A 23,583-nucleotide genomic window follows, 5' to 3' on the forward strand; every position below is an offset into this window, starting at 1 on the left:
CACCTTCACCAGTACTGTGCCCGGCCTCCGCTCCCACGTCTGCGCCGGCCTGACGTCACACCGCATGGCCGCGCAGGGGGACGTCAGTTACGTCACTCGGATTGCGCCCGGTGAGAAGGATCGCTGCGCTGGATGGGTGAGTGTGCGTGTCTGTCTCTATCTATGTTTGTGTGTGTGACTCTGTGTGTGTTTGTGTGTGTGTGACTCTGTGTATTTGTGTGACTCTGTGTGTGACTGTGTGTGTGTGTGACTGTGTGTGACTCTGTGTGTCTGTCTGTGAGTGAGTGTGTGTCTCTCTGACTGTGTGTTTGTGTGTGTGTCTCTCTGTGTTGTATGTGTTTTTTTTTTGTGTGTGTGTGTGTGTGTGTGTGTGTGGGGGGAGACTTTGACGCATTGTGGGGAACCTGCGGCCTAATGTGGGGAGTCTATGCTACCTAATGTGGGGAGTCTATGCTACCTAATGTGGGGAGTCTATGCTACCTAATGTGCGGAGTCTATGCTACCTAATGTGGGGAGTCTATGCTAGCTAATGTGGGGAATCTGTGCTACCGAATGTGGGGAAACTGCTACCTAATGTGGGGAATCTGTGCTACCTAATGTGGGGAAATTGCTACCTAATGTGGGGTAACTGGTACCTACTTAATGTGGGGAAACTGGTACCAAATGTGGGGAATCTATGCTGCCTAATGTGGGGAAAAGATGCTACCTAATGTGGGGAAACTGCTACCTACCTAATGTGGGGGAACTGCTGCCTACCTAATGCTCCCCCCCTGGCAGTAGCACCCTCATCATCTGCCAGCAACTACCCCCCCCCCCCCCCCAGCAGCAGCACCTCCATCAGCAGATCCTGATGGTGGATGATGGCGGTGCTCCTGCCAGGAGGATGATCCTGCCGATGGATGATGGGGGTGATACTGCCAGGGGGGATGGCCAGTAGCACCCTCATCATCCTTCAGCAACACCCCCCCCCCAGTAGTAGCACCCCGATCATCCACTAGCAACACCACCAATACCGCCCTCCCGTGGTAATAGCATCAGCTAACGGATGTTGAGGGGTGTTACTGCGGTTGCACTGTATGGCAACGTTATATTCAGAGGGTGCAGTTTGTGGTAGTATTATATTCAGAGGGCACAGAGGGTGGTAGTATTATATTCAGAGGGCGCAGTTTGTGGTAGTATTATTAGAGATGAGCGAACTTACAGTAAATTCGATTTGTCACAAACTTCTCGGCTCAGCAGTTGATGACTTATCCTGCGTAAATTAGTTCAGCCTTCAGGTGCTCCGGTGGGCTGGAAAAGGAGGATACATTCATAGGAAAGATTCTCCTAGGACAATATCCACCTTTTCCAGCCCACGGGAGCACCTGAAAGCTGAACTAATTTATGCAAGAAAAGGCATCAACTGCCGAGCCGAGAAGTTTGTGACGAGTTGAATTTACTGTAGTTTGCTCATCTCTAAGTATTATATTCAGAGGGCGCAGTGGGTGGTAGTAATATATTCAGAGTGTACAGTATGTGTTGGTATTATATTCAGAGGGTACAATATGTGATAGTATTATATTCAGGGGTACAGTATGTGGCAGATTTATATTCAGAGGGTACAGTATGTGATGGTATTATATTCAGAATGTACAGTGTGTGGTATTATTATATTCAGTGGGTATGGTGTATGGAAGGTTTATAATCAAAGAGTATAGTGTATAGTAGTATTATATTTAGAGGATACAGTGTCTGGCAGGTTTATAATAATACTTGTTTTCATATAGAGGATGAGAATGCGCTGACATAGTGAGGAGACGTCTGGGCGTCACATTCTACAGACAGAAGATTTAGCTGGACCAGGCGGTATGTACCATCTGAATTAGATAAGGGAAGACTATAGAGAAGATATCACCTGTAGTCACTGATATCATTGTACATTCTCCTCACTATAGAGAAGACGTCACCTGTAGTCACCGATATCATTGTGTATTCTCCTCACTATAGAGAAGACGTCACCTGTAGTCACTGATATCATTGTGTATTCTCCTCACTATAGAGAAGACATCACCTGTAGTCACTGATATCATTGTGTATTCTCCTCACTATAGAGAAGACGTCACCTGTAATCACTGATATCATTGTGTATTCTCCTCACTATAGAGAAGACGTCACCTGTAGTCACTGATATCATTGTACATTCTCCTCACTATAGAGAAGACGTCACCTGTAGTCACTGATATCATTGTGTATTCTCCTCACTATAGAGAAGACGTCACCTGTAGTCACTGATATCATTGTGTATTCTCTTCACTATAGAGAAGACGTCACCTGTAGTCACTGATATCATTGTGTATTCTCTTCACTATAGAGAAGACGTCACCTGTAATCACTGATATCATTGTACATTCTCCTCACTATAGAGAAGACGTCACCTGTAGTCACTGATATCATTGTGTATTCTCCTTACTATAGAGAAGACGTCACCTGTAGTCACTGATATCATTGTGTATTCTCCTCACTATAGAGAAGATGTCACCTGTAGTCACTGATATTATTGTGTATTCTCCTCACTATAGAGAAGACGTCACCTGTAATCACTGATATCATTGTGTATTCTCCTCACTATAGAGAAGACGTCACCTGTAGTCACTGATATCATTTTGTATTCTCCTCACTATAGAGAAGACGTCACCTGTAGTCACTGATATCATTGTACATTCTCCTCACTATGTCCTATCAGAGCTGTAGTCGCTTGTCAGTTCTACAGTTATGGTCAGTGAAACTACAACTCCCAGCATAACCTCACCACTGCTCAAAGGGGTACTCTACTGGAAAACATTTTTTTTTTAATCAACAAAGTTAAACAGATTTGTAAATTACTTCTATTTAAAAGTTTAAAATTTATACTTCTATGTATAAGCGATTCACAGGAAGTTATTTTCTTTTTTAATTTCTTTTCTGTCTGACCACAGTGCTCTGTGCTGACACCTCTGTCCATGTCAAGAACTGTCCATAGTAGGAGCAAATCCCCATAACAAACCTATCCTGCTCTGGACAGTTCCTGACATGGACAGAGGTGTCAGCAAATAGCACTGTGGTCAGATTGGAAAGAACTACACAACTTCCTGTGGAGCATACACCAGCTTATAAGTACTGTAAGTATTAAGATTTTAAATAGAAGTGATTTAAAAATCTGTTTAACTTTCTGGCACCAGTTGATATAAAAGTAAATGTTTTCCAGTGGAGTACCCCTTTAAGTAATTCTGGGAGCTGTATATTTAAATGGTGAAAACTTCTTTAACACTTTCCCATTCTGTGGCAACTGGTATATCTGATTATTATACTGGAATTTCTCACAATGCGCTACAACAGTGGTGTCTGTCACAACAGGCTAAAAACTTACTGGGGGGAGGGGGGAAGTATGGGGGTGACACCATTTTCTACCGCACCGGGTGACACCAACCCTAGCAACGCCACTGGGATAGCCTTATGCCTATCCCTATCTTATATGAAGGATAGCCTTATACTTATCCCTATCTTATATGAAGAATAGCCTTATGCCTATCCCTATCTTATATGAAGGATAGCCTTATGCCTATCTCTATTTTATATGAAGAATAATCTTATGTCTATCCCTATCTTATATGAAGGATAGCCTTATGCCTATCCCTATCTTATATGAAGGATAGCCTTATGCCTATCCCTATCTTATATGAAGAATAGCCTTATGCCTATCCCTATCTTATATGAAGGGTAGCCTTATGCCTATCCCTATCTTATATGAAAAATAATCTTATACCTATCCCTATCTTATATGAAGGATAGCCTTATACTTATCCCTATCTTATATGAAGAATAGCCTTATGCCTATCCTATCTTATATGAAGGATAGCCTTATACTTATCCCTATCTTATATGAAGGATAGCCTTATACTGATCCCTATCTTATATGAAGAATAGCCTTATGTCTATCCCTATCTTATATGAAGGATAACCATATGCCTATCCCTATCTTATATGAAGGATAGCCTTATACCTATCTCTATCTTATATGAAGGATAGCCTTATACCTATCCCTATCTTATATGTAGAATAGCCTTATGCCTATCCCTATCTTATATGAAGGATAGCCTTATGCCTATCCCTATCTTATATGAAGGATAACCATATGCCTATACCTATCTTATATGAAGGATAGCCTTATGCCCATCCCTATCTTATATGAAGAATAGCCTTATGCCTATCCCTATCTTATATGAAGAATAGCCTTATGCCTATCCCTATCTTATATGAAGGATAGCCTTATGCCTATCCCTATCTTATATGAAGGGTAGCCTTATACTTATCCCTATCTTATATGAAGAATAGCCTTATGCCTATCCCTATCTTATATGAAGGATAGCCTTATGCCTATCTCTATTTTATATGAAGAATAATCTTATGTCTATCCCTATCTTATATGAAGGATAGCCTTATGCCTATCCCTATCTTATATGAAGGATAGCCTTATGCCTATCCCTATCTTATATGAAGAATAGCCTTATGCCTATCCCTATCTTATATGAAGGGTAGCCTTATGCCTATCCCTATCTTATATGAAAAATAATCTTATACCTATCCCTATCTTATATGAAGGATAGCCTTATACTTATCCCTATCTTATATGAAGAATAGCCTTATGCCTATCCTATCTTATATGAAGGATAGCCTTATACTTATCCCTATCTTATATGAAGGATAGCCTTATACTGATCCCTATCTTATATGAAGAATAGCCTTATGTCTATCCCTATCTTATATGAAGGATAACCATATGCCTATCCCTATCTTATATGAAGGATAGCCTTATACCTATCTCTATCTTATATGAAGGATAGCCTTATACCTATCCCTATCTTATATGTAGAATAGCCTTATGCCTATCCCTATCTTATATGAAGGATAGCCTTATGCCTATCCCTATCTTATATGAAGGATAACCATATGCCTATACCTATCTTATATGAAGGATAGCCTTATGCCCATCCCTATCTTATATGAAGAATAGCCTTATGCCTATCCCTATCTTATATGAAGAATAGCCTTATGCCTATCCCTATCTTATATGAAGGATAGCCTTATGCCTATCCCTATCTTATATGAAGGATAACCATATGCCTATACCTATCTTATATGAAGGATAGCCTTATACCTATCCCTATCTTATATGAAGGATAGTCTTATGCCTATCCCTATCTTTTATGAAGGATAGTCTTATACCTATCCCTATCTTATATGAAGGATAACCATATGCCTATCCCTATCTTATATAAAGGATAGCCTTATGCCTATACCTATCTTATATGAAGGATAGCCTTATGCCTATCCCTATCTTATATGAAGGATAGCCTTATGTCTATCCCTATCTTATATGAAGGATAACCATATGCCTATCCCTATCTTATATGAAGGATAGCCTTATGCCTATCCCTATCTTATATGAAGGATAGCCTTATGCCTATCCCTATCTTATATGAAGGATAACCATATGCCTATACCTATCTTATATGAAGGATAGCCTTATGCCTATCCCTATCTTATATGAAGAATAGCCTTATGCCTATCCCTATCTTATATGAAGGATAGCCTTATGCCTATCCCTATCTTATATGAAGGATAACCATATGCCTATCCCTATCTTATATGAAGGATAGCCTTATGCCTATACCTATCTTATATGAAGGATAGTCTTATACCTATCCCTATCTTATATGAAGGATAGCCTTATGCCTATACCTATCTTATATGAAGGATAGCCTTATGCCTATCCCTATCTTATATGAAGGATAGTCTTATTCCTACGGCTGTCCGGGCATGCTGGGAGTTGTCGTTTTACAACAGCTGGAGCCACACTGGTTGGGAAGCTCTAATCTAGAGGGGGAGGGGGGAGTCAATATTCATTACTGACCCTTTAAGGATGCAAACATAATAGTGTACATTTATATTAGGAAATATATTTGCTATCTTACCTTATTCACGCGTTTAATACAACAAGATCCTAAAAAATAAAGAAATTAATTAACTAAAATAAATAAATAGATCAGAAGTGTTACAGTGTGTTCTTACATGATGATTCTGGGGGCTCCTTATACAATAGGAAACATAGAACAACAAGACCATAAGTGACAATTAATGCAACATAATAACACATCATACAGATACTTACATCCAGGATATCAATGTCGGCATCGCTAAAGTCTATGTTCATCAGCCTCGGTAACGGTATTCCATTGCCAACAATGGCTGAAATGTAGCAAATAATAAGAACATTTTGGTTAAAATCATACTAAACATTAAGTACTTCTGAGGGGAAAAAATGTGTTCAAATCAACTGGTGCCAGAAAGTTAAACAGATTTGTAAATTACTTCTATATAAAAATCTTAATCCTTCCAGTACTTAATAGCTGCTGTATGATCCAGAGAAAGTTGTGTAGTTATTTCCAGTCTGACCACAGTACTCTCTCCTGACACCTCTGTCCGTGTCAGGAACTGTCAAGAGCAGGATAGGGTTACTATGGGGATTTGCTCCTGCTCTGGACAGGTGGCAGCAGAGAGCACTGTGGTCAGACTGGAAAGAACTACACAACTTCCTCTGGAGCATACAGCAGCTGATAAGTACTGGAAGGATTAAAGGGGTACTCCGGTGGAAAATGTTTTTCTTTTTTTAAATCAACTGGTGCCAGAAAGTTAAACATATTTGTAAATTACTTCTATTTAAAGATCTTAATCCTTCCAGTAATTATACAGCAGCTGATAAGTACTGGAAGGATTAAGAGGGGACAGCCGTCATGCCCCCTCCCATAGACTTGCGTTGAGGGGGCGGGGTATGACATCATGAGGGGGCGGGACTATGACGTCACAAGCTGCCGGCGCGGGCTCCAGCGTTCTGAACAGTTTGTTCCAAACGCTGAGCAGCGGAGTACCCCTTTACGACGCCAGTATAAGAATTAGCACATGGTGCTCAGCCAATATTGGCACCTTGTTATAGACCGCACACTGGGGCCCAGGGGCCCAATAAAACACATACATGACATAGCAAATGCTTACTGTTTATCGATGGCAGGAATGCAAGGTTGATTAAGTTACCCACTAATCCCTCTAGTACAGAAACCTGCGAGAGAGAAATGAAAATATAACATCCGGTCTACAAAAGGTGATTATGTTGTTGTTATGATCTTACAGGTGGGAACTTCCATTGCTTAAATTGGCCCTGTTGGAATCAAAAACTTTTTATATTTTGTACATCTTGGCAAAACATTAACCTTCCTAATATACATAAAAAGTATGTTATCTCCTTTTAATAGAAATCATGGCTTAAAGGGGTACTCCGGTGGAAAACTTTGTTCTTTTAAATCAACTGGTGCCAGAAAGTTAAACAGATTTGTAAATTATTTCTATTAAAAAATCTTAATCCTTCCAGTACTTAGCAGCTGCTGAATACTACAGAGAAAATTGTTTTCTTTTTGGAACACAGTGCTCTCTGCTGACATCTCTGTCCATTTAAAGAACTGTCCAGAGTAGGAGAAAATCCCTATAGAAAACATATGCTGCTCTGGACAGTTCCTAAAATGGACAGAGATGTCAGCAGAGAGCACTGTGCTTGTGAGGTCAGCAGAGAGCTCTGTGTTCCAAAAAAGAAAATAATTTCCTCTGTAATATTCAGCAGCTAATAAGTACTGGAAGGATTAAGATTTTTTAATAGAAATAATTTACAAATCTATTTAACTTTCTGGCTCCAGTTGATTTAAAAAAAAAAAAAAAAGTTTTCCACCGGAGTACCCCTTTAAATGTGCCCTGTCGGAATCAAAAACTTTTTATATGTTGTACATCTTGCCAAAACATTGACCTTCCTAATATACGTAAAAAGTATGTTATCTCCTTTTTATAGAAATCATGGCTTAAAATAAAAGACCACTAGGTGTCCCCATACCATCCGGAACATCATCCTGTCCGGCTGCAGGATCCTCTCTGTCCAAGCTGAAGCACAGGCAGGGACAAAGTCTAGGAAGTGAGGGCAGGACTAGCACGTCTCTGTGCTTACCCTTGTCCCTGTTACAGAGCAGCCTGTGATTGGATAAAGAGACCCAGCACAGAACAGCAGACTCAGGGAGGAAGTGAATGCATGGTGAGTGAGGGTGGGCTCAGTGCTTGGACACGCCCCTTCCTGAGCAGTAGATGTCAGAATGAGTGAGCAGCAGAACAGAGGGATTTGTGAGCCAAATACAGAAGCTAGACATATAAAAGACATATAAAGCATCTGCATGTTCTAGTAACATATAGAAGCATTATTTTTTTCTGTGATATGACAGGTACGCTTAAAAATAAAATTACTTTTATCAGCAAGCAAGACAAGTAACATTAATTTACGTACATTTTTTTTAAATTCTTCACCTTATTCAAGATATCTCCTCACTGTTAGCAAAAGTCTAAAATCCTGTCCCGATCCTGTCCAGCCGATACGTGCGAGCCATGTTACGCCTGAATGGAAAGATTAAAGGGGTACTCCGCTACTAAGCATTTGAAACAAACTGTTCCGAATGCTGGCGCCAGCGCCGGGAGCTCGTGATGTCATAGCCCCGCTCCCTCATGATGCCTCGCCCCCTCAATGCAAGTCTAAGGAAGGGGGCGTGACGGCTGTCATGCCCTCTCCCATAGACTTGCATTGAGGGGGCGGGGCTATAACGTCACGAGCTCCCAGCGCTGGTCAATAGCCCTGACCGGGGGAGGTGTATAGAGCCACAATTGAACAGTCAGTTTTTTGGGGTTGTCAAGTCTGTAAAAATTGATGATCAATCCTTGAGATAGGCCTAAATTTGAGGGGATCCGACTCCAGATTTGCCCCTTTCACCTGCACTGGACAACACTGCAGTTTCTTGTGCTGCTGCAGTGTCCCATTGCGTGTGTTTTTTAGCAATCCTTTTTTGTGGTCAGACGTGCTTCCTCTAAGCCAGCACTTTACTGTTCTTGTAGGTTGCAGAAGAGAAAAAAACATCTCATTCTGTGTAACGGCTGTGGTAAGGTGGATCCACTGACCTGTGGGGATGATGACGTGAGTCGTACCAGGGAGTGGAGTCTAAGGTGCCGCTGGTTTTCACCAGAGCCCGTCCCAAAGTGGGAAGGACTTGCTGCGGCAGGCGGCACCTAGGTCGCTACCCCTGGTAAGACTCGTCCCCTCAGGCAGACGAGGAATAACGTGGCACAGGAAGGAAGAGGATCAGATGTAGTCAGGATTGGCAAGAGGTCAGGGCAGGCGGCAAAGGAGCAAGGTCTGGTCATGTAGCAAGTAGGTAAGAAGGCAGTTGGCACAGGAGCAAGGTCAGAATACGAAGCAAGGGTCAGATACACAGGAAAGACACAGGAAAACGCTTTCTCTTAGGCAACTAGGCAACAAAGATCTGGCAGGGGTCAAGGGGAAGTGAGAATTACTTATAGCGTCAGCGCCTAATTATTGGTGTGCTGGCCCTTTAAATCTCAGAGATCCGGAGCCCGTGCACCCTAGGAAGTGGGGACGTGCATGCCGGCAGTGAGAGAGTGCAGTGGAGCCGGGAATGCAGCGGGGAGCGTGTCCGCCGCCCGGGAGGCTGCAGGCAGAGCCCGTGCCGGAGACAGCAGTGCCGGCGGGGTAAAAGTGCGCCTGCGGCCAACATGTCTGGCCACGGAGCCACTTGTAACATTCTATTTATGGTTACAATGAGACAACAAACATATGACTGACATATGGGGCACCTGCACCACCTCCCTTCACGTTGTATACAATTATACGCAGCAATACTTACATCAAATTTCCCAATTGAACTGGAGACTACAGATACATGCGTGCTAGGAAAAGAAGAGGGGACATGTCATCTGATAGTAGTGGATTACTTCATCATTGGATTCAATGTTTACAACAAATTCCTTACACTTTGTAAAAAAGGCAAAATAACTCAATCTAATCCTATGTAACGTGGTGTGTTAACTTTGTTTCTCTACTTCAGTGTTCCCTACTTGTGGCCGTCTAGCTGTTTTAGTTTTGCAACAGCAGGAAGGTTACAGTTTGGATGCTGTTCTGTTGTATATAAAATAATAGGTGCATTTAACTATTTATTGCTGCACTGTGGTGTTAGTTGTTGCTGGTGAAGTATTTATTGCTGCACTGTGGTTTTGGGTATCACTGCTGGAGAAGTATTTATTGCTGCACTGTGGTTTTGGGTATCACTGCTGGAGAAGTATTTATTGCTGCACTGTGGTTTTGGATATCACTGCTGGAGAAGTATTTATTGCTGCACTGTGGTTTTGGGTATCACTGCCGGAGAAGTATTTATTGCTGCACTGTGGTTTTGGATATCACTGCTGGAGAAGTATTTATTGCTGCACTGCGGTTTTGGATATCACTGCTGGTGAAGTATTTATTGCTGCACTGTGGTGTTGGTTGTCCCTGTTGGAGAAGTATTTATTGCTGTAGTATGGTGTTGGTTGTCACTGGTGGAAAAGTATTTATTGCTGTACTGTTGTTTGTTTATAGCTGGAGAAGTATTTATTGCTGCACTGTGGTGTTGGTTTGTTGCTGGTGAAGTATTTATTGCTGCACTGTAGTGTTGGTTTGTCACTGATGGAGAAGTATTTATTGATGCACTGTGGTGCTGGTTTGACGCTGGTGTAAAAGTATTTATTGTTGTACTGTGATGTTTGTTTATTGCTAGAGAAGTATTTATTACTGCACTGTGGGGTAGTTGTTGCTAAAGGAGAAGTATGTATTGCTGCACTGTGCTGTTGGTTTGTTGCTGGTTAAGTATCTATTGCTGCACTGTGGTGTTAGTTGTTGCTGGGGGAGAAGTATTTATTGCTGCACTGTGGTGTTGGTTTGTTGCTGGTTAAGTATTTATTGCTGCACTGTGGTGTTGGTTTGTTGCTGGTTAAGTATTTATTGCTGCACTGTGGTGTTGGTTTGTTGCTGGTTAAGTATTTATTGCTGCACTGTGGTGTTGGTTTGTCACTGATGGAGAGGTATTTATTGCTGCACTGTGGTGTTGGTTATCACTGCTGGAGAAGTATTTGTTGCTGCACTGGAGTGTTGGTTTGTCGCTGATGGAGAAGTATGTATTGCTGTGCTTTGGTGTTGGTTGTCACTGGTGGAGAAGTATTTATCGATGCACTGTGGTGTTGGTTTGTTGCTGGTTAAGTATCTATTGCTGCACTGTGGTGTTGGTTTGTCACTGATGGAGAGGTATTTATTGCTGCTCTGTGGTGTTAGTTGTTGCTGGGGGAGAATTTTTTAGTGCTGTACTGTGGTGTTGGTTGTCACTGGTGGAGAAGTATTTATTGCTGCACTGTGGTGTTGGTTTGTTTGTTGCTGGTGAAGTTTTTATTGCTGTACTGTGGTGTTTGTTTATTGCTAGAGAAGTATTTATTACTGCGCTGTGGGGTAGTTGTTGCTGAAGGAGAAGTATTTATTGCTGCACTGTGGTGTTGGTTTGTCACTGATGGAGAGGTATTTATTGCTGCTCTGTGGTGTTAGTTGTTGCTGGTGGAGAAGTATTTTTTGCTGCACTGTGGTGTTGGTTATCACTGCTGGAGAAGTATTTTTTGCTGCACTGTGGTGTTGGTTATCACTGCTGGAGAAGTATTTATTGCTGCACTGGGGTGTTGGTTTGTCGCTGATGGAGGAATATGTATTGCTGCACTGGGGTGTTGGTTTGTCGCTGATGGAGGAGTATGTATTGCTGTGCTTCCGTGTTGGTTGTCACTGGTGGAGAAGTATTTATTGCTGCACCATGGTGTTGGTTTGTTTGTTGCTGGTGAAGTATTCATTGCTGCACTGTGGTGTTGGTTTGTCGCTGATGGAGGAATATGTATTGCTGTGCTTCCGTGTTGGTTGTCACTGGTGGAGAAGTATTTATTGCTGCACTGTGGTGTTGGTTTGTTTGTTGCTGGTGAAGTATTCATTGCTGCACTGTGGTGTTGGTTTGTTGCTGATGGAGAGGTATTTATTTCTGCACTGTGGAGATATTGAAACTGGAGCACATGTCTATAGCTATCCCTCTCCCCATCCTTTCTATATACTGAGCTGTTGATATGTGATCTTTACTGTACATAGGCCACATATCAAAGGTAGTATGCTGGGTACTCCTACATGAGTCCTGGAAATTTAGAGGTCGTTGAATATCAGAAGGAGACTATGAAGACAAGGACTTACTTTTAGCCACATATTAGGCACATAATAAGCAAGTAACAACTTGTCATGTAACGGAAGGTTAGTTTTAAGTTCAGTCCACAGCCAGAACCCTGAAGTTACTACAAAGAGGGTGTCCATTATCCTATTGGACCCTATGAGCTTTATCACTCAGGACCAAGACATCTGCTTATCTAGTTCACACCATATTTTTTATTGTTTTTAAACAAAATATATTCCTTCATTTGTCTATCATTACCTCTCCACAGACATTGAGATCTTCAGTTTATCTCCTGCTACAGAAAACCGAGCTTCTAACTGTGCGTCCTAGAATGAGATCCACAATGTGACATAAAGCAGATTGCTGAAAAGAATTGCTTGCTTGACTGTACGTTGTTATGTTAGTTTTTACATTTACTTAATGGGACATTACAGTAAGTGACTCATCTCTACCACTGATGATCGAGAGAGCCCAATATAGGTGTTTGGGTGCACATCCCATACAACTGGTCCATTGTGTCTCCTGTATGCAGTATTTTAGGGGTACTCCACTGCCCCAGTGTTCAGAACATTTAGTTCCGAATGATGAGTGCGGGCTCCAGCCCCCACCCAGCATTCGGAACTAAATATTCCGAACCCCTTTAAGTTGAATAGGGAAACTGCTTAAAGGTTTTTTTATATATTTATTTTTTTTTTTTTCATATCAACCGGCTCCAGTAAGTTAAACAGATTTATAAATTACTTCTATATAAAAATCTTTCCAGTACTTATCAGCTGCTGAAGTTGAGTTGTTCTTTTCTGCCTGACAACAGTGCTCTCTGCTGACACCTCTGTCTGTCTCAGGAACTGTCCAGAGCAGGATAGGTTTGCTATGGGGATTTGCTCTTACTCTTGTTCCTGAGACAGACAGAGGTGTCAGCAGAGAACACTGTTGTCATTCACAAAAGAACAACTCAACTTCAGCAGCTGATAAGTACTGGAAGGATTAAGCTTTGTATATAGAAGTAATTTATAAATCTGTTTAACTTTCTGGAGCCAGTTGATATGAAAAAAAAATTTTTTTCCACTGGAATACCCCTTTAAATAGTTTCTCCCATTCTCTGTAATGTATGGACGCCCACCACTTCACTGCTAAAGGGAGACATAGAACTTTTGTGGCCAGGATCATTAAGCTTTTTTAGAAGTCAGTCTCTTACCAGTCAAACATATGTACATGCTCTACTTAAAGATGTATACCAGTATCAAAAAAGTGTATTTAAAAAAGACCCTCACCCTAAGATATATAGCTTACTAATACAGTGTTATCACACATTGTGCTGGTTTCAGCATGTATTTGTGTGATTCAACCCTGACAGGAAGTTTTATAGTCCTCTCATTGTCAGTGTGGTGCTGCCTCAGCAGCTCCCAGGCTTCTCCTGCTCTCTTGACAGAAAGTTATGTAGTTCTCTTATTATCAGTGTGGTTTTGTCTCAGCAGCTTCACCTCTCCTCTCCCTCTCTCCCGAGACAACGCATCATCCTCTGCTGTTTTAGAAACTGTGGCTGGATCTTGTCTTCTCTGAGCTCTAGCCTCACCCCCTGAGGATATTGTCACCTCTAACCAGCCCGTACAGCTACATCACCATCTCCCTGTCTTATGTGTATATATATATATATATATATATATATATATATCTTTGTTAAGACATCGAGGGAGAATGAGGCAGTGGCGTAGCGTGGGGGTGCAGGGGGGGGGCGGCCGCACTGGGCGCAACATCTGGGGGGGCGCGCTCGCACTCGCAGCTCTCTGCCCCTGCCTGGCTCACTTACTCTCTCTGCAGTGCTGGCTGTGCGAATCCGATCCGAGCCGCCCACTGTGGAGGGGGGGGGGGGGGGGTGCCAGGTGTGCGGTGGGTGCGAAGAGAGAGCGAGGGACTATCTGGGGGAGGGACAGTGCAGCGGCTTTGGGATGTTCTTTGGGATGTTCCCGGTCTGCAGGTCAAGACTGGCATGTTGAGTTGACCAGATGGATTGAAGTTTGGTTGGTTCAACAGTGACGAGACAGATTTCGATCCATATGTAGCTGCTCCAGCTCAACATAAGTTGATGTAAGCCAGTGGGGTCTAGCAACCTTTCATTTATTTATCAGTATTTTCATAACAAACAATACATGTGCTTAGGGGGTAAGGGTTTCTTTAACTAATCTAGTGGAATAGACTCGAGTGCTAAAATCCACGGGTTAGGGGGCGCAAATTACTTGCCTTGCCCCGGGTGCTGACAACCCACTCTACGCCGCTGGAATGAGGTGCTGCCTCGTTCTGAGCCACAGGCAGAGGAACAGACAGGGAATGAATAGCATGTGCCGCAACCTGACTGATTGTGTGATAGTCTGCTGCGAAATGTGATGTTCTGCCACAGCCCTTGCAAGACATTTGCACTATTTCTTATCCTGTTGGTCATTTTGCTCTTTTTACCCAATATAATAGCTTGTATCACAAAGATGTCACCTATTTAGGAGTCTGAGATGCGTCTTACTTACCACGCCAAGGACACAGAGTGAGGTCAGCGAGGAGTCCGGGTTGGAGACCAGGATTTCTGTTTTAACAAATAATATCACAAGACCTTTCTTGTTCTGTAGTTTAACAACTGGAGGTCTGGGAACAGTAATCTTTAAGAGGAGCGGCCTTTCTTGTCTATACATTGCAGCCACCTATATCAGAAAGACAAAAATCGGACGCAGTTAGGGATGTAAGTATATATATATATATATATATATATATATATATGTATATATATATATATATTTATACATATATAACTCCATACACATGCCCCCCCCCCCAATAGACTTGCATTGAGGGGGTGTGACATCATGTGGGGCGTGGCCATGACATCACAACCCCCGCAGCCCACACCCAGCATTCGGAACAGAATGTTCCTCTAGAGGGGTTATCCAGGAATAGAAAAACAAGGCTAATTTCTTTCAAAAACTGCTCCTCACTGTCCTCATGTTGTGTCTGATATTGCAGCTCAGTTTCATTGAAATGAATGGAGCCAAGTTGTAATGCCACACACAACCTGGGGACAGACGGGGAGCGGTTTTTGAAAGGAATTTGCTCTGGTTTTCTATTCCTGGATTACCCCTTTAAATGTTGCTGGTCTATACGAAAGGTTCAATCCAAAGCATCATGATTTTCTCAGTAATCTAGAAACATGGCAAAAAATGCCTTGAGGTGAAAGATCATTAGATGCTCTCTATATATAATATTATTCAAGCAATATTTAGGAAGCATTTATACTATTGCCCTTTATTCCTACCTTTGGAATGACTCCCCCGAGAACAGTTGTAGTAAGTGGTGGAACTCCAGGGACCTGTATACGGCAATAAGTCGGTCTGTTAGCTCTGAATAAGACGTTCCACCATCATGAGCTGACATTTCTATGAAATACATTCATATAGAGGTTGACTTGAAAGAATATACATGGTACTATGACGTAGACTTGTCTTCTGCTAATTATGTTCGCTATGCCAGGATGTATTTGACACCCCCTACTAGACATGGAGGATTAAACCCCCCCCCCCCAAGTAGGCAGGTAGTACCCCCAGATTAACCCCTTCCTGGGGTACTGGGACTACTACCTGCCTACTGGGGGGTAGTACCCCTAGATTAGACCCCCCACACCGGCTGGTACCTCTGCTGCTGCAGTTGCCGGGAATTCAGGGCAGAACCTTCCCCAGTCCCCAGATAAGGGCTTGCACAGCTACGCGTAACGCGCAGTAATGATGTTCGTGCACGTCACGGTCTCAGAATACCTAGGGCCGGCGTCAGGACGTAGTAACGCTGGCCCTTGAATTCTGGGAGCTTGACGTGAGTGAACGTCAATACGAGGCTGACGCGCGTGGCTGTACTGCACTTAACTGGGGGCGGGGACATCCTGAGCTGCCGAACCGGAATAGGGGCAGAAGGACCGCCCGGCACAACAAGCACCGGCTCTGCTCGGGGCCCCAAGCAATTGCTTGGTTTGCCTTTCCTGTAGCGACGGACCTGTCCAGTATGATAAAATGGAACTTTACGTTATGTTAAATGCTGGAGTTCCTGTTACTTACATCTCCGTTTGTTATTTCAAGGTCCATCAGACCTTCTTTTTGCAGAGCAGTCAAAACACATCCCAGGAAATTGGCAGAGAGACCAAGTTGGGATTCAGAGGCTTCTTTCATTGGTGGCAAAGAAATGCGCTCACTGTTGCCAAGAGGGTAGTCAATGAGGCCACCACCCAGCTGACTCACCACTGTCTATGGCAAAATAAAATATCGCTATAGTCAACTGTTTACAAATAGTAAATAAACTTTCATTCTTAATTTTATTAGATGTATCAATTTAATTTCAAATATGTTTAAACAAAAAATTTCAATGCAGGCTTCTGCATTGAAATCATCATGCTCACCATGACTAAGACCATACCAGTTCAAAACCTGTCGGCACTGGATATCATTGTGCCTAGTCAGTAACAAGAATTTTACTATGATATAACAATAAAGAAGTCAATTTTATGGAGATAAAGATTGACCATTTTTTTCTGTATCACGCCCACAATACTCATGTATAGTCATGAAATGCTATAGCTGGCTCTATTAATGCATGGTTGCCTCCATGGCAGCTCATCAAGCAAATCTCTATACCAAAGAACTGGAAGTATATGTAAAAGGGACTCAGAAGTAGGTGCTGCACTCAAAAGAAAAATACAGAAGACATTCTTAAAGGGGTAGTCCAGTGGTGAAAAACTTATCCCCTATCCTAAGGATAGGGGATAAGTTTGAGATCGTGGGGGGTCCGACCGCTGGGGCCCCCTGCGATCTCTCTTCCAGATAGCGGGTGTCGACCCCCGCACGAAGTGGCGGCCGACACGCCCCCTCAATACATCTCTATGGCAGAGCCGGAGATTGCCGAAGGCAGCGCTTCGGCTCTGCCATAGAGTTGTATTGAGGGGGCGTGTCGGCAGCCGCTTCGTGCGGAGGTCGACACGCCCCCTTCCCGCGGGCTGTCGGGGTTCCGTACAGGAGATCGCGGGGGGCCCCCGCAGTCTGCAACTTATCCCCTATCCTTAGGATAGGAGATAAGTTGTTCACCACTGAGTCACCACTGGATATCTCCTTTAATAAACATTTTGTGGTCCAGTCTTTTGGATTCAGCAGATAACACCATTACCATGTTTTGGGGGTTTTATTCCCCTTCATCAGATGATAGCAAACTAATGGAAAAAACAAAAAAAAAGCACATTGGCCCTGATTTACTAAAATCCGAGTTCTCTCTCTGGAGTGTTTTAGATTTCCGCAAACAAGTAGCACTGTCCGCTCTTTCACCAATGACCTCAGGTGCACACCTGCGCAATCAGACCCGCCGGTCCCGCCCTGGCTTCACCAATGTAATCCAAGAAGAAAGATGTCCGGCGCTGGAAGTGCACTTAAAACTTGCTTTTATTTGCTTGATAAGGAGTCACAGTACAGGTAGGAACATCTTTAAAGGGTTACTACCCTGGAAAATAGTTTTTTAAAGCAACTGGTGCCAGAAAGTTAAACAGATTTGTAAATTAAAAATGAAAAAATCTTGATCCTTCCAGTACCTATCAGCTGTTGTTTGCTCCACAGGAAGTTATTTTCTTTTTGAATTTCCTTTCTCTCTGACCACAGTGCTCTCTGCTGACACCTCTGTGCATTTCAGGATTTGTCCAGAGTAGGAGCAAGTCCCCATAGCAAATCTATCCTGCTCCAGACAGTTCCTAAAATTAACAGAGGTGTCAGCAGAGAGCGCTGTGGTCAGAGAGAAAGGAAATTCAAAAAGAAAAGAACTTCCTGTGGAGCAAACAACAGCTGATAAGTACTGGAAGGATTAAGTTTTTTTTAATAGAAGTCATTTACAAACTTTCTGGCACCAGTTGATTAAAATAAAAATGTTTTCCATGGGAGTACCCCTTTAAAAAAAAAACTATTTATAGAGTTGGTGTTTGACATCTGAATATTTAGCTTTTAGCATTCCGTAAATTGACTTACATTTAAATCCAATTCAATGAACTGTCCAGTGACTAATGGAAGACTTGATACCGTATACTGAATACTGCCTATTAACCCGAGGGGAACCAGCGCTGCAAAAAAATAAGTATACAACAAAGTGAGCGGCTTATTTCAGAAAATAACATGTATTGTTCCAAGGAAGCTTTAATGGCAAATGGAGGGGGGAGGCAAACAGTGGCAAAACTTTTAATGAGAGTTTGCGCAAAAATGTGTGAATTTTCGCGACTGCACCAGGCACAGCCCATGATAAATTGCCACAACCCCCCTCCCCCTTTTAATACTCAGAGTGGAAAGATATTTAAAGAGGTACTCCGCCCTTAGACATCTTATTCCCTATCCAAAGGATAGGGGATAAGATGTATGATCGCGGGGATCCCAGCGGTCGCCCCCCCCCCCCCCCCCCCCCCCGTGAACTGAAACTTATCCCCTATCCTTAGGATAGGGGATACGTTTTTCACCACCGGACTACTCCTTTAAACCTTTCAATATGTTACATATAAAATTTGATCCATATAAGAAGATTCTGCAGCTGCTGAAGATTTGCCTGTCCACAGGCCTGACATCCATATACTGGCCCAAGCCTGACATCCATACTGGCGCTGGGGTTGCGTACATAGATGTGCGTGAAGTACCTATTTAGAACATCGCAGTGTGAAAGGAATAATGTATATATTCAGCCAACTTACAGTTCACAGTGAGGAGGAGGCCATTGACCAAGTCTAGCACTATGTTCACCACCGGACACAACTGCGGGTATGAAAAAAAGATAGCTCGATAAATAACGTCACTATGGTGTGGAAATTCATTCAGTTTTAGTAATGAGTATAGTATGTGTGATGTCTGTCTTGGTTTCTGTTCAGACGCAGCCCATGTTCAGTTTCCCTACAGCTCCCCCACAGGAGAAATAAAGTATTACACAGTGCCTATTCATTTTACTAGGTTGTCTTGTGTAATGTCAGACAGGATAGTTCATTTTGAAAGAGAAACTCTTTTTATAACTCTTATATAACTTTTTTTTTTTTAAATCAACTGAGGCCAGAAAGGTAAACATATTTTTAAATTACTTTTAATTAAAAATCTTAAACCTTCCAGTATTTTTTAGCAGCTGTATACTACAGAAGAAATTCTTTTCTTTTGGGATTTCTTTTCTGTCATGACCACAGTGCTCTCTGCTGACACCTCTGTCCATTTCAGGAACTGTACAGAGCAGGAGAGAATCCCCATAGCAAACATATGCTGCTCTGGACAGTTCCTAAAATGGACAGAGATGTCAGCAGAGAGCACTGTGGTCGTGACAGAAAAGAAATCCCAAAAGAAAAGAATTTCCTCTGTAGTATACAGCTGCTAATAAGTACTGGAAGGATTAAGATTTTTTAATAGAAGTAATTTACAAATCTGTTTAACTTTCTGGCACCAGTTGATTTAAAAAAAAAAAAAGTTTTCCACCGGAGTACCCCTTTAATGCTCTTGAGCCTCAGTGCAAATTTAGTTCCAGGGCCCCCACCTGCCATGTGCCACTTATAAGACAAGAGTTTTCCTATGTAGTGGAGGGGTCTTTGGGGCAACTTAGGTGTGCCTGATACCTCTAAAACCCCTCAAGTTACGCCCCCTGATCTGGATAGAGAACAATAGTCAGTGAGATATGCATCTACAAGTCCAAAAAGTTTCCTTTCTTCTGAACATATTTCCCCTCTTGCCAATTCTTAAAGGGGCACTCCTCTGCTAGACATGTTATCTCCCATTCAAAGGATAGGGGATAAGAGGTCTGAAAGCGGGGGTCTGGCTGCTTGGGTCCCCCACGATCCCTCTCAGCACCTGGTGTTCTAAGCAAACGCCGGGTTCCTCCGTCAGTGGTCGTGCTGTCATAGCCACGCCCCCTCGTGACACCATGCCCCCTCCATTCACGTCTATGGGAGTGGGCGTGTTGGCCGACACGCCCCCTCCCATAGACATGAATGGAGGGGGTGTGGTGGTGACGTCACTATAACAACCTCCGGCTCCGATCGTTCTGAACAAAATGTTGGAGCACCGGAGTACCCCTTTAATCATGTTTACCCACTTTTTTTTAAGTCGGAGTAATTACATTATAAGGACGAGTATGTTTTTAAAAAAGACAAGATTAAAATTAAGACAAGACAAGAAGCTTACCACTCCCGGTAAAATATTTCGAAGAAGGTTGGTGAGAAGCCCATCCAGAATCCCCGATAGTAGTCTATGTCATGGAAAACACAATGGGCCTTAGATTTTTTTTTAAATATTTCCTACCCAAACATATGGAGGAGACTGTACTCACTGCTCCTCACCCTCTTAGTAGCCTTATGTTTATCCCACCAAGTAGAGCTTGGCAATCTTCAATGACCAACCGGGGAACTCCTGATGTCTCCTGGGTCAGTCTGGTCCTTGCCGTAATGTTTACTTCCACCAAGATGTCAAGAAATCCTAGAAGGCTTAAAATACCCCATTAGGATTGGTGTTAATATACATTTCCAAAAATACAGATGAGAGAATAATCTACTTGGAATGTTTTTTTGGTCTATGCTCTTACCTGTTACCATTGATAGCCACTTTTGTGTAGAGGTTGAGATGAACTCCAATACCCGGCAAAAGATGCAAAGATACTTGTGGAAGTGTAAGGTCTATAATTTTTAGTCTGAAAGAAATAGTAGGTATTCTTTATAGCACTTACATTATAGATGCATTGCATACCATACTTTGTACAAAGAATTAAAGGGGCATTCCGGTGAAAAACTATTTTTTTTTTAATATCAACTGGCTCCAGAAAGAGATCTTAAACAGATTTGTAAATTACTTCTATAAAAAAAATCTTAATCCTACCAGTACTTTATCAGCTGCTGAAGTTGAGTTGTTTTTTTTTTTTTGTCTGACCACAGTGCTCTCTGCTGACACCTCTGTCTTTCTCAGGAACTGTTCAGAGCAGGATAGGTTTGCTATGGGGGATTTGCTCCTACTCTGGACAGTTCCTGAGCAGTGCGGCACTTAAAATGGATGATCGGATCACCCGCGGCGCTGCCGCAGGAATACAATCATCTGTAATGGTGGCCGGAGGTCCCCTCACCTGCCTCTGTCCATCTCCAGGGGTCTTCTGCTCTGGTCTGAGATCGAGCAGAGCAGAAGATGACCGATAACACTGATCAGTGCTATGTCCTATGCATAGCACTGAACAGTATTAGCAATCAAGTGATTGCTGTAATAAAATGTGTAAAAAAAATAGTTTAAAAGTATTTTAAAAAAAGTAAAAAAAAAAATTGAAAAATCCCCTCCCCCAATTAAAATGTGAATCGGCCCTTTTTCCAATTTTACCCCCAAAAAGCGTGAAAAAAAATAAAATAAATAATAAACATATTTGGTATTACCGCGTGCGTAAATGTCCAAACTATCAAAATATAATGTTAATTATACCGTATGGGGCGTAAATGTAAAAAAAATTAAAAAAAAAGTCTAAAATTGCTGCTTTTTTATCACATTTTATTCCCAAAAAGATTTATTAAAAGTAAAATATAAGCAAAAGTGGTACCAATATAAACTACAGATCATGGCACAAAAAATGAGCCCTCATACAGCCCCGTATACGGAAACATTTTAGAATTATAGGTGGTTAAAATAGGGCAATTTTAAACATACTAATTTTGTTAAAATTGTTTCAGATTTTTTTTAAAGCGGTACAATTATAGAAAAGCATTCAATATGGGTATCATTTTAAACGTATTGACCCACAGAATAAAGAAAACATGTCATTTTTACGGTAAAGTGTACAGCGTGAAAACAAAACCTTCCAAAAGTTCATAAATTGCGGTTTTCTTTTCAATTTCCCCACATAAATAATGTTTTATTGGTTGTGCCATACATTTTATGGTAAAATGAGTGATTTCATTGCAAAGTAAAATTGATGATGCAAAAAACAAACCCTCATATGGGTCTGTGTATGAAAATATGAAAGAGTTATGATTTTTAGAAGGTAAGGAGGAAAAAAACAAAAATGCAAAAATTACACCGCCACCCCCCCCCACCCCCTCTCAGCACTCCAGGCTGCACTTCCTGTGTTTGGGCACACGCGGTTCAGAAGGCTTGGAGCACCGGACGCGGTCCAAGCCTACTGAACTGGATGTAGAGAAGGCTGAGGTATGGGAGTACCCCTTTTAATGTGGTAGATTTTGCTTCAAAACTGCTTTTCTAAGGCCACATTCACACTATGGAATTTCCAAGTGGAGAAATTCCACTTGAAAATTCTGGTGCAGCAGCCTCACATGGTCCTCAATGGTCCTCAATATTCTTCAGGAACTTTACAATCATTTGTATATCTTACCCAGTTATACCCTGTATTGTGCCGAGAAGTCCTCCATTGCCAAGTATTCCAAGAAGTCCTCCTCCTCCAAGCAGTCCACCAAGCAGACCACCATTTCCTAGGATGCCACCATTAATATGAGGATCTGCATAACCAGGAGGACCTCCTCCACCACCACCCCCCACCCCCAAGAAGGCCACCAAGTAGCCCACCACCACCACCCCCAAGAATGCCACCAAGAAGGCCACCTCCTCCACCACCACCTCCACCACCACCACCTCCAAGAATCCCACCAAGAAGGCCACCACCACCTCCTCCTCCTCCACCACCCCCACCACCACCAAGAATCCCACCAAGAAGTCCACCTCCGCCACCCTCTCCTCCTCCAAGTACACCTCCTAACAAACCACCTCCTTTTCCACCTCCCAGGACACCACCCAGAAGACCTCCACCTCCTCCACCACCAAGCAGCCCACCAACCACACCCCCAAGAGGGTCACCACCACCACTACCCATGGCCGGCATGTTCAAATTGTTCTGCGAATTTCTTCCTTTCATTTGGCCTGAGACAGCTGGAAATGAAAAACATGTATATTAGGAATATAATATTTTGGAGCACAATTAAATGCCTTGTTCCTCTTGGCTGTGTGGAACTGATTTACTGTATATGTTCTTTGTGTGATAGTCAGAGCTGGTTCTGTAATGTACATTTTGTATTTTTTCTGTTGTGGTGTCTGTTCAGACACTAGGTTGTGTCTGAACAGTTTTCTTTGCTATTCTCCCTGGCTAGGGAATAGTTAATGCTATTAGCCATATGTGAACTCCGGTGGGGTTATGTAAACCCTAGCTCTGCTGGTACTAGCTGTTGGTTGATTACAACTAGCTGTTGGTTGGTACCTTTACTATGTACTGTATTGTTAATTTATGTTGACCTTGAAACCATTGCACTTTAGTGCAGGAAGGGGACCGGTTCCTAGTTGTCATTCACCGCTAGGGTGTCTGGGTAAGTAGGCAGGGAGAGTGTTTATAGGGGACAGCTTAGGACTCACTTCTCCCTCCC

General features: G+C 42.5%; 1 protein-coding gene and 1 long non-coding RNA gene across 2 annotated transcripts in view; one reads left to right on the forward strand and one right to left on the reverse strand.

Moving 5' to 3' along the window:
* The window catches only part of LOC130297694 (BPI fold-containing family B member 4-like), a 46,010-nt gene that overhangs the window by 3,591 nt on the left and 18,836 nt on the right, over nt 1-23,583 (reverse strand). The window contains 15 exon segments of the mRNA XM_056550447.1: nt 5,991-6,019; nt 6,188-6,264; nt 7,069-7,132; nt 9,798-9,840; nt 12,432-12,499; nt 14,690-14,860; nt 15,469-15,522; nt 16,259-16,444; nt 18,200-18,291; nt 18,907-18,967; nt 20,369-20,432; nt 20,524-20,667; nt 20,766-20,870; nt 22,545-22,706; nt 22,708-23,095. Coding sequence (XP_056406422.1) covers nt 5,996-6,019; nt 6,188-6,264; nt 7,069-7,132; nt 9,798-9,840; nt 12,432-12,499; nt 14,690-14,860; nt 15,469-15,522; nt 16,259-16,444; nt 18,200-18,291; nt 18,907-18,967; nt 20,369-20,432; nt 20,524-20,667; nt 20,766-20,870; nt 22,545-22,706; nt 22,708-23,095 — 1,703 coding nt within the window. The 3' untranslated portion in view covers nt 5,991-5,995.
* On the forward strand, nt 57-22,678 carry LOC130297705 (uncharacterized). Its single transcript, XR_008849644.1, has 3 exons — nt 57-136; nt 1,767-1,845; nt 22,549-22,678. It is a non-coding gene; the product is annotated as an uncharacterized LOC130297705 (long non-coding RNA).

Source organism: Hyla sarda, chromosome 13, assembly GCF_029499605.1.
Source record: "Hyla sarda isolate aHylSar1 chromosome 13, aHylSar1.hap1, whole genome shotgun sequence".
NCBI classification, from domain to species: domain Eukaryota; kingdom Metazoa; phylum Chordata; class Amphibia; order Anura; family Hylidae; genus Hyla; species Hyla sarda.